General features: G+C 42.7%; 1 protein-coding gene across 3 annotated transcripts in view; it reads right to left on the bottom strand.

The window, feature by feature from the left end:
• The window catches only part of DUSP22 (dual specificity phosphatase 22), a 49,728-nt gene that overhangs the window by 35,592 nt on the left and 2,013 nt on the right, over nucleotides 1-12,123 (bottom strand). For all 3 annotated transcript variants that reach the window (XM_080917741.1, XM_080917742.1, XM_080917743.1), the window contains exon 2: nucleotides 5,362-5,395. In XM_080917741.1, coding sequence (XP_080773867.1) covers nucleotides 5,362-5,395 — 34 coding nt within the window. The remainder of the gene's footprint in view (nucleotides 1-5,361; nucleotides 5,396-12,123) is intronic.

Here is a 12,123-nt window from a genome sequence, read left to right as displayed (position 1 = left end):
CAGATTTCCAATCTTGGATGAGGGAAAGTTCTGGAAATAGTTGGAAATGGTCACACAAACATGTGAGGATACTTAGGGCTTCTGACCCATACATGGATAGCTAGAATGGTATATTTTGTGATATATAATGTATTTATCACCATATAACCTATACCCAGAGCTGATCCAGTGCCACAGTTCTCTCTACCCAGACCCTGCTGGGACAGGCTTACAGGAGGGTCAAGCCACTGTCAGAATCAGAAGAGCAGCTACCACCACAGATAAGCAGATGGCAAGAGGCAAGTCCAAGAACCTAAGCAACAGAAACCAAGGACACTTGGCAGCATCAGAACCCAGTTCCCCTACGACAGCAAGTCCTGGATATCCCAACACACTGGAAAATCAAGAAAATCACAACCCATGATGATGTTAGAAGACTTTAAGGAGGTCATAAATAACTCCCTTTAAAAAATATAGGACAACACAAGTAAACAGGTAGAAGCACTTAAAGAGGAAATGCAAAAATCCCTTAGAGAATTATAGAAAACCAAAACCAAAATAGGTAAAGGAATTGAAAAAAAAACATCAAAAATGGAATATAGAAACAATAAAAATTCTAAAAATGGAAATACAAAGAATATAGAAATCACAAATGGAGACAACCCTGGAGGTAGAAAACCTAGGAAATAGATCAGGAGTTACAGATACAAGCATCACCACAGAATACAAAGACAAACACTATTTCAGAGTAAAAGGCTGGAAAACAATTTTCCAAGCAAATATCCCCAAGAAAGAAGCTGGAGTAGCCATTCTTGTATTTAATAAAATTGGCTTTCAACCAAAAGTTATCAAAAAAAATAAGGAAAGATACTTCATACTTGTCAAAGGAAAAATCCACCAAGATGAACCCTCAATTCTGAACATCTAGGCTCCAAATGCAAGGGCACCTACAATCATAAAGGAAACCTTAGAAAAGCTAAAAGCACACATTGTACCTCACACAATAATAGTGGGAGATGTCAACACCCCACTCCCATCAATTGACAGATCATGGAAACAGAAACTAAACAGAGACACACAAAAGAATATACCTTCTTCTCACCACCTCATGGTACCTTCTCCAAAATTGACCATATAATTGGTCACAAAACAAGCCTCAACAGATACAAGAAGAAATATTCCCATGCATGCCATCAGATCACCATGGACTAAGGCTGGTCTTCAATAACAACAAAAAAACGACAGAAAACCCACATACACATGGAAGATGAACAATTGTTCTACTCAATGATAACTTGGTCAAGGAAGAAATAAGTTAAAGACTTTTGAGAGTTTAATGAAAATAAAGTTACAACATACCAAAACTTATGGGACACAATGAAAGAAGTGCTAAGAAGAAAACTCAGAGTTCTAGTGCCTCCAAAAAGAAACTTGAGAGAGCATACACTAACAGCTTGACTGTGCACCTGAAAGCTCTAGACCAAAAAGAAGCAAATACACCCAAGAGGAGTAGACAGCAGGAAATAATCAACCTAAGGGCTGAAATCAACCAAGTAGAAACAAAAAGAACTATGCAAAGAATCAACAAAGTCAGGAGCTGTTTTTGTTTTTTTTGGCTTTTGTTTTTTTTTTTTTTTTGTTTTGTTTTGTTTTGTTTTGTTTTGTTGAGAAAACTAACAAGATAGATAAACCCTTAGCCAGACTAACCAGAGTGCACAGAAAGAGTATTTAAATTAGCAAAATCAGAAATGAAAAGGGAAACATAACAACAGAAACTGAAGACATTAAAGAAATCACAAGATCCCACTACAAAAGCCTATACTCAGCAAAACTGGAAAATCTCGATGAAATGGACAATTTTCTCCACAGATACCAAGTACCAAAATCAAATCAGGATCAGATAAACCATCTAAACAGTCCCATGACCTTTAAAGAAATAGAAGCAGTCTTCTATTAGACTGCTTCTATTTCTTTAATCTCAAAAGTCTCCCAACCAAAAATAGCCCAGGATCAGATGGCTTTAGTGCAGAATTCTATCAGACCTTCATAGAAGACCTAATACTAATACACTCCAAACTATTCCACAAAATAAAAACAGAAGGAACACTACCCAATTCCTTCTATGAAGCCACAGTTACGTTTATACCTAAACTACAAAAAGACCCAACAAAGAGAGAAAACTTCAGACCAATTTCCCTTATGAATATCGAGGCAATAATACTCAATAAATTTTCACAAACCAAATCCAAGAATAGATCAAACATCCATCCATCATCATCAAATAGGCTTCATCCCAGGGATGCAGGGATGGTTCAACACATGGAAATCCATCAACAAAGTCCACTATATAAACAAAGTCAAAGGGGAAAAAACCCACCTGATCCTCTCATTAGATCCTGAGAAAGCATTTGACACAATTCAACACCCTTTCATGTTAAAAGTCTTGGAAAGATCGGGAAATCAAGGCCCATACATAAAAATAGTAAAAGCAATATACAGTAAACCAGTAGCCAATATCAAACTAAATGGAGAGAAATTTGAAGTAATCCCACTAAAATAAGAGACTAGACAAGGCAGTCCACTCTCTCCCTAACTATTCAATATAGCACTGGAAGTCCTGGCCGGAGCAATTAGACAACAAAAGGAGGTCCAAGGGATACAAGTAAGAAAGGAAAATGTCAAAATATCATTATTTGCAGATGATATGATAGTATACTTATGTGACCTCAAAATTTCCACCAGAGAACTTTTACAACTGATGCACAACTTCAGCTACGTGGCTAAATATAAAATTAACTCAAACAAATCAGTAGCCTTTCTCTACTCAAAAAATAAACAGGCTGAGAAAGAAATTGGGGAATCAACACCCTTCACAATAATCACAAATAATATAAAATACCTTGGTGTGACTCTAACCAAGCAAGTGAAAGATCTGTATGACAAGAACTCCAAGTCTCTGAAGAAAGAAATTGAAGAAGATCTCAGAAGATGGAAATATCTCCCATGCTCTTGGACTGGCAGGATTAATATAGTAAAAATGGCCATCTTGCCAAAAGCAATCTACAGATTTACATCAAAATTCCAACTCAATTCATCATAGAAAGAACAATTTGCAATTTCATTTGGAATAATAAAAATCCCAGGATAGTGAAAACTAGTCTGAACAATAAAAGAACTCCTGTGGGAATCACCATCCCTGACCTCAATCTATATTTCAAAGCAATAATGATAAAAACTGTATGGTATTGGTATAGAGATAGGCAGGTAGATCAATGGAATAGAATTAAAGACCCAGAAGTGAACCCACATACCTAAAAGGAGCTAAAACCATCCAGTGGAAAAAAGATAGCATTTTCAACTAATGATGCTGGTCCAACTGGTGGTCAGTATGTAGAAGAATGCAAATCGATCCATTCTTATCACCTTATATGAAGCTCAGGTCCAAGTGGATCAAGGACATACACATAAAACCAGATACACTGAAACTGATAGAAGAGAAAGTGAGGAAGAGCCTCGAACACATGGGCACAGGAGAAAATTTCCTGAACAGAACAGAACAAAAATGACTTATGCTCTAAGATCAAGAATTGACCTCATGAAATTGCAGTTTCTGTAAGGCAAAGGACACCGTCATTAGGACAAAATGGCAAACAACAGATTGAGAAAAGATCTTTGTCAATCCTACATCTGATAGAGGGCTAATATCAAATGTATACAGAGAACTCAAGAAGTTAGACTCCAGAGAATCAAATAACCCTATTAAAAATGGGGGACAGAGCTAAACAAAGACTTCTCAACTGAAGAATATCGAATGGCTGAGAAGCACCTAAAGAAATGCTCAACATCCCTAGTCATCAGGGAAATGCAAATCAAAACCACCCTGAGATTTCACCTCACATCAGTCAGAATGGCTAAGATAAAACAAAAACAAAACAAAACAAAACAAAACAAAACAAAAAAAAACTCAGGCTGGAGAGATTGCTCAGCAGTTAACAGCACTGACTATTTATTCTTCCAGAGGTCCTGAGTTCAATTCCCAGCAACCACATGGTAGTTCACAACCAAGAGATGACCTCTTCTGGTGTGTCTGAATACAGCTACAGTGTAGTCATATATATATAACAAACAAACAAATCTTTAACAAAAACAAACCAACTCAGGTAACAGCAGATGCTGGCAAGGATGTAGAGACAGAGGAACACTTCTCCATTGCTGGTGAGATTGTAAGCTCATACAACCACTCTGGAGGTTGCTCAGAAAAATGGGACATAGTACTATCTGAGGACCCAGCTATACCACTCCTGGGCATATATCCAAAAGATGTTCCAGCATATAACAAAGACAAGTGCTCCACTATGTTCATAGCAGCCTCATTTAAAATAGCCAGAAGCTGGAAAGAACCCAGATGTCCTTCAACAGAGGAATGGATACAGAAAATGTAGTACATTTACACAATGGAGTACTACTCAACTATTAAAAACAATGAGTTCATGAAACTCTTACGCAAGTGGATGGAACTAGACAATATCCTGAGTGAGGTAACTCAATCACAAAAAAAAAAAAAAAAAAAAAAAAAACCCAAAAAACCCAAAAACAAAAAAAAACCACACATGGTATATGCATTCACTGATAAGCAGATACTAGCCCAAAGCTCAGATTACCCAAGATACAATTTACAGACCACATGAAGCTCAAGAAGGAAGACCAATGTACAGATGCTTCAGTGCTTCTTAGAAGGAGGAACAAAAATATTCACAGGAGGAAATATGGAGACAAAGTTTGAAGCAGAGACCAAAGTAGCAGCCATTCAGAGACTGACCCACCTGGGGATCTAGCCCATATACAGCCACAAAATCCAGATAATGTTGCTGATGTCAAAAAGTACATGCTGACAGGAGACTGATATAGCTGTCTCCTGAGAAGCTCTGCCAGAGTCTGACAAATACAGAGGCAGATGCTCACAGCCAACCACTGAACTGAGCACAGGGTCCCCAATGGAGGAGTTAGAGGAAGAATTGAAGGAGCTGAAGGGTTTGCAACCCCGTAAGAACAACAATACCAACCAACCAGAGCTCCCAGGGACTAAACAACTATCTAAAGAGTACACATGGAGGAACCCATGGCTCCAGCTGCATATGTAGCAGGGGATGAGCTTGTTGGGCACCAATGAGAGAAGCCCTTGGTCCTACCAAGGCCTGATGCCCCAGTGTAGGGAGATGGGAGGGGGTGGGTGCATGAGGAGAGGAGCACTCTCATAGAAGTATGAGGAAAGGGGATGCGATAGAGGGTTTATGAAGGAAAAAAACAGGAAAGGGGATAACATTTGAAATGAAAATAAAATATATCCAGTAGAAAATAAAAATAAACAGAGTAATACCTCACCTTTGAAGTTACCAATGTACAGGCCCGGCAGGATCTGGAAGAAAGACACAGGCATGACCGTCAGAAGATGCCCAGTGGACAGTGCTGCTGCTCACAAAGTGAGGCCCTCACAAGCTGTCCCAGCCAAACCCCACATACTACACCCAATTCCCAGTGCCTTGCTGACCACAGCTACTAAGGAAATTTGCTCCAAAAGTTACACTGTAACCTTTCAGCTCCCTGGCTTAGGAGCAGGAGGGCATGCTGCTCTGGGCATTCAGAGAACAGCACCCTTCTTACACTGCACTTCCCTCACTGCCTTGGCAAACATATCCCCTAATGCTCAAGATCATTGTGTGTGCTGGCTGGTTTTGTGTCAACTTGATACAAGCTGGAGTTATCACAGAGAAAGGAGCCTCAGTCAGGGAAATGCCTCCATGAGATCGAGCTGTAAGGCATTTTCTCAACTAGTGATCAAAGGGGGAGGGCCCAGCCCATTGTGGGTGGTGCCATCCCTGGGCTGGTAGACCTGGGTTCTATAAGAAAGCAGGCTGAGCAAGCCAGGAAAAGGAAGCCAGTAAATGACATCACTCCATGGCCTCGGCATCAGCTCCTGCCTCCTGATCTACTTGAGTTCCAGTCCTAACTTCGTCTGGAGATGAACATTAATATGGAAGTGTAAGCTGAATAAACCTTTCCTCCCCACATTGTTTCTTGGTCATGATGTTTTGTGCAGGAATAGAAACCCTGACTAAGACATTGTGCAAGATGTCCACTGGCAGCCACTTATAGCACCACAATGACACTGTGGCAGGCCTGCTTCTCTGCTATGCTGGAAAATTCCCCAATCCTCTATGGAAGACTTCAGTAGAGCTAAACAGCAATATCTCTCACACACCTCGTGTTTTTCAAAGTACCAAGCACATCTTTAGCTGTCTTTTGCAAAGATAATAAAATCCAATTACAAAAATGCTCTGGAAACTAAAAGCATGTCCAGCGAGACCTCCCTGCCACAATTTCCAGTTGCACTTCACCTGCTGGTTTTGCACATACCCAGATGCTGTAACCACAACTGTCTTCCTGTCCCTTGTCCCCTCTGTATTGTTCTAGAACAATATTGTGTGCTCATCTTACAGATGGACTGAGCTTGGGTTCTCCAGCAGCTTCTGGCTACCTGGAGCTTTTTCTTCATCTTCCATTCCCCAGAGTCTCCTGTCTTTACTAGGACATGACATCAAAATACTAAAGGGAACATTCAGAACATGGCTCTTCTGGCCAGTTTACACAATCTGGTGATACTAGAAAAACAAATGATCATTGGTTCATCACAATTTAACCATATGGAAATGGAGACATTTACAATCAATGCTGAGAAGGAAGTTATGCTGGCACTTGTTAAAATGGGAGGAGCTGGAGAGATGGTTAAGAGCACTGGTTGTTATTCCAGAGGACCAGAGTTCAGTCTTCAGCACCCACACCATGCTGTTCACACTGTCTGTAACAACAGCTCCAGGACATCCAACAGGCCCAGCCTCCTTGGGCACCTGTACTCAGACACAACCACATGGAGATATGCACACCTCCCTGTTATTAAAAACAGTATTTTAATGGCAAGGAAGACTTAATTGAAAACAAGAGCAAGGTTAACTCAACTCCCCATAGAAGAGGGACAGGAGGGAGTGGTTAGGAAAAACAGTCACTTTGAGGAGGTTCACTAGTGGATGCCAGGGACTGGGGCGTCTATGAACTGGATTAGCTTGTTTCTGTGGACTGAGAACAAGTCTAGTCAGGAAAACACATGGGTCCCAAGCAGGAATGGGGGGAGAGGGCAGTCAGTGAAGGTGAGTTGGCAGAGTTGGTCCTGCACTAAGGACACTCCACGATTTCAGGGCTGTAGGCTGAGTGATATGAAATGCTGTCAAGACATTTAGGATGGGTGAATGTACTTTGGAAATGTTATTGCAAAAAAAGCTAATGTCATCAGGGAAAAATAGGGTTTCTCTACCATGGTACCAGTGTCAATGGGATCACAGACATCTTTGAGGAACCAACAAATACAGCCTGTGACCTTTATGGGCCCACCACATTAGGGTCCTTCAAGGACACACATACATCAAAGGGCAAATGGTCCCTTATTAAAACGACACTGTATTAATAAGCATATGTGTTCAGTCATTTCCAGATGAGGAGAGAGGCTGGGAAACTGCACACGCTGTTGTGCACTGTCTTGCTTAGAGAATGATGACAACAAGGAGTGTCCTAAGTCCTTGGGACAGAAGCAGCCATTGTGGGCCTAACTATACTGTACAGGAATGACACACAGGTGAACAGTGCTTAAGCAACCAATGCTACAAAAACACCACACATCTAGCCAATGGCAGGCTATGACTCCATTAGTAGAGTCAGCCTATGTCCTTACAGCTGGATTTACAGGTCTACCTGGTCACCTTCAGGGATGTGGATGAGACTGGAGAAGGAACCTGTCAGTATGGGGCTGAGGATTAAGACACTGGGTAGCCTAATCCTGGTAGTTCTTCCTGACTGGGCACAAGACTTACATTTCTTGCTGAAAGCTATGTGAAACTACGTAGGCCATAAAGAGAGCCTCGGGAACGAGTCTGGATAAAGAATCTGTTTACTGACAACCATGTTAAAACTGCCAGGAAAGGACAGGGCTGTGTCAGTCCTCTTCTACCTGTGTTTTCTAGACAAGACAGAGAGCTGCAATGTCACAGGCTGAACTAGTAAGCAAACTGCTCACACCCATAGACTCCGGCTCTCTTCCATACAGAATCACAAAACAAAATCAAGGCTGGTTTCTAACAGATTAAATAGTACTTGGGAAGACTCCCGACTAGTCAGCTTTGTGATTTGAAGATGACAGTGAGTCTGACTCACCACTTGGCTGGTGGTGACCTTTGGGCACAGAGAACGAGAGAATGAAGCGAACCAACTGGAACGAGTTTCCAGCAGAAAGATGGTTCGCAGAGCGGTGTTCACTGGGACACCGCGGGAGAGGTGTGCGAACATAGGCGGTGAGTGAGATCAGCATCGGTGGCAGTGCAAACACAGGCGGTGAGTGAGACCAGCATCAGCGGCAGTGCAAACACAGGCGGTGAGTGAGACCAGCATCGGCGGCTGGTATGCAGCAGCATGGGGCAGGAGGAAAAAGTCTATCATGTGACTTGCGACAGTTTGCTTCTCCAGAAGGGTCAGCATAGAGTTGGTCCTGATCACCTTTGTTTCTTTATCATTCTGTCTCTGCGGGACCACCTGTCCCTACCATTTGCCTGGGGTCCTTATAGAGATGTCTCTTCTGGTCACAAACTCTGTATCATACTCTGTTTTGTTTAATTTTTTTTTTTTTTTTTTTTTTTACCACAGCTGTCATTACCCAGAACTTCGGTTTCCTTACTTTCTGGCCGACCGTGAATAACCAGGCAGGTATCTGCTCAGTTCCAATTGCTTATTTCTGCAGAGCTCCAAAGACTGAGTGGCACATAGAAGGAAGGTTTAGTTGGGTGGTTCTGAACGGCGTAGAACATGGCTCCAGCACCTTGTTCAGTCAGGTATGACATGGTGGGAGGGCATGCTGGTGCTTGTGGAAGAGAGAAGCTGAACTATAACAGTTAACCCATTCCTGAGAGGAAAACATCAATCTGTTGATGAAATCACTGCCTCATGTCTCTCATGCCTCTGTGGGACCTACCATGTCTCTGAGCTGATATACTGAGGATTAGGACTCAACATACCTCTGTGTGGGCACAAACCACTGTTAAACCAAGGCAGGACATAGTCCTTTCCATGCTGTGGCATGCTAATAGGGGGTCCGTGAGATGGCAATGAAAACCACAGAGGAAATGGCTCTCTGGAAGCCCCTGGTCAGCAAGATGCCTGTCTGTCAGCAGAACCCTGGAATGTAGGAGCACTTTGGGAACACATGAAAGCACCCAGGGGTTTGTAGCTCCTTTTGATCAATATGCCTTCATACTGACATATTATTCAACTCTAACATCAGCCTCACAAATGGAGACAGCTCAGACCCTTTGCTTATGTCTGAATGAATTGAGTGTGTGTGGCATTTGGATTTGTCCCAGGTTATAAAGGACTTTCTGGGTTTTAAACCCAAAGACATCTGGAAAACGTCCTTTATGGTGGATTTCCTGAAAGGTAAAATATCACAGAGTTTCCAATGTCCTTTGGCCACAGATTTACCTGGTATGCATTCATAAAAAGACATATCTAAGTGTCCTTGCGTATTCTTGCATCATTGCCTTAAACATCTGTTCTGTGAAATATTAAATAAGATTGTAATGCTAAAGAAGAAAAGAGTAGGCACCAAAGTACATGCCTGTAATCCCAGCTGCCTGGGAGTCTAGGGCAGGAGGGATCCAAGTTCAAGGCCAGTCTGAGCCATAACAGCAATGTCTTGAATCAAAGTAAATTAAAAATGGTTGGCAATGCAACTAAGTGGTAGAGTACTTGCCTACTACAAATGAGGACCTATGTCCATTTCTAAAGATTGAACAAGAAAGAGAGAGTGGGGGGGGGGGTTGAGAGGGCATAGGAAAGATAGTATCACTATGGTGCAGTATCTGTCCACCAGCCCAGAACATGTTCACTTTCTAAAGCGAATGCTCCATGACTACAAAGAATGCCTCGGGGAATCTTCACATTTCCCTATTTTTTCCCACACTACATAAACTAGCAGTAGCAGGTGTGGAGTAGTACAACTTGAACGGTGAATGGGTGGATGGATGGAAGGAAGGATGGATGGAAGAATGGATGGATGGATGATGGATGGATGGATGGAAGGAAGGATGGATGGATGGAAGGATGGATGGATGGATGGAAGGAAGGATGGATGGATGGAAGGAAGGATGGATGGATGGAAGGATGGATGGATGGAAGGATGGATGGATGGAAGGATGGATGGATGGATGGAAGGAGGGATGGATGGATGGAAGGAAGGATGGATGGGTAGAAGGATGGATGGATGGATGGATGGATGGATGGATGGATGAAAGGATGGATGGATGGAAGGATGGATGGATGGATGATGGATGGATGAGGGATGGATGGATGGATGATGGATGGATGGGTGGAAGGATGGATGGACGGAAGGATGGATGGATGGATGATGGATGGATGAGGGATGGATGGATGGATGGATGAAAGGATGGATGGATGGATGAAAGGATGGATGGATGGGTGGAAGGATGGAAGGATGGATGGATGGATGATGGATGGATGGATGGATGAAAGGATGGATGGATGGATGAAAGGATGGATGGATGGGTGGAAGGATGGAAGGATGGATGGATGGATGATGGATGGATGGAAGGATGGATGGATGAAAGGATGGATGGATGGATGGAAGGATGGATGGATGGATGGATGGATGGATGGATGGATGATGGATGGATGAGGGATGGATGATGGATGGATGAGGGATGGATGGATGGATGGATGAAAGGATGGATGATGGATGGATGGATGGATGGATGGATGGATGAAAGGATGGATGGATGGGTGGAAGGATGGAAGGATGGATGGATGGATGGATGGATGGATGATGGATGGATGATGGATGGATGGAAGGATGGATGGATGGATGGATGGATGAACCTGGTGACAATGGAAACAGTGTTTAGCAGGACAAACACGCGAGACTTCCATTCCTCCCATATTGAAACAGTACTTCCCACAGGATTAAGTCCATTCCTCGATAACTACTCAGTTCCAGGTCAAATACATCTCAGGGGATTCTGAGACAAAGAATACAAGACCAGAGGTAGACAACTAGGAACAAGTGCACCCCTCCCCTGGGGTAGTTCAGGGGGAGACACGGAAAGGTCGGGAGATTCTGGGTTGCCCCAGTGTAGGAGAGCACAAAGGGCACCCACTGGAAAGAGGCCTATCTAGCTCCCTGTGACACACAAAGGCCTGCACAGCAAACAAACGCCATCCGAAAGACCAGCAGTTGCTGAGGACCCTGCTCTATGCCAGAGTGTGCATCTCCTCTGGACGACAATCCTTTCCTTACTCCTGTCTTGTCTCTCACACAGAAAGTCATTTAAACAGATGTCAGCCACTTCGGAGCCTGCCATACCGCTGTATTCAGCAGTGGACAAAACCAAGAACTCTGATCACAGAGCCCATATGCTACTTACCCTTGGTAAAAATTCACCCAAAATTTTCCTTAGCTTTTCCTAAGAATCTGAGTAGTGACTGGGAGAGGCACTGTTTCACACATCCAAGAGAGAAACGGAGACTAGAGAATGCTAACCACTAAAGGTCTTTTAGCTTTAAGCATCTATGAATCCAGGAAGCGAAAATCAGGCTTTTTGACATCTCTGCCCTCTTACCAACAGAAGTCTTCTCATGGAAAATCCCAACCGAAGGGAGAGCAGGCTTGCCACTAAATGCCAGGACAGTATCCTTGCCTGCCAGTCAGGAGACTGCTGTGAGCTAAACAATTTGAGCAGTTACCAGAGGCCAAGATGTCAGAGTGTGAGGGTCCTCATAATTCTGGCCCCTAAATGATACTCTTAAATTCTATGGTATCACACATTTAATTGCATTCTTAGAATCACATCTCCACCATTAGCACTTTCTCCTGATTCTGTAAATAAATTATTTTTTTTCTTTTCCCAACTAGGGGAAAAACAAACAAACAGAAACCCTGTTCCAGGTTAGACAATAAATGGAAGACTTCTGGTAAGACTCTTGGTTACCAGCATTTAGTAATTTACCTCGTTACTACCTTGTCTTATTCCAGTA

The sequence above is a fragment of the Micromys minutus genome (assembly GCF_963924665.1).
Source record: "Micromys minutus genome assembly, chromosome: 6".
Classification (NCBI taxonomy): domain Eukaryota; kingdom Metazoa; phylum Chordata; class Mammalia; order Rodentia; family Muridae; genus Micromys; species Micromys minutus.
This window is presented reverse-complemented; position numbering and strand designations above follow the sequence as displayed.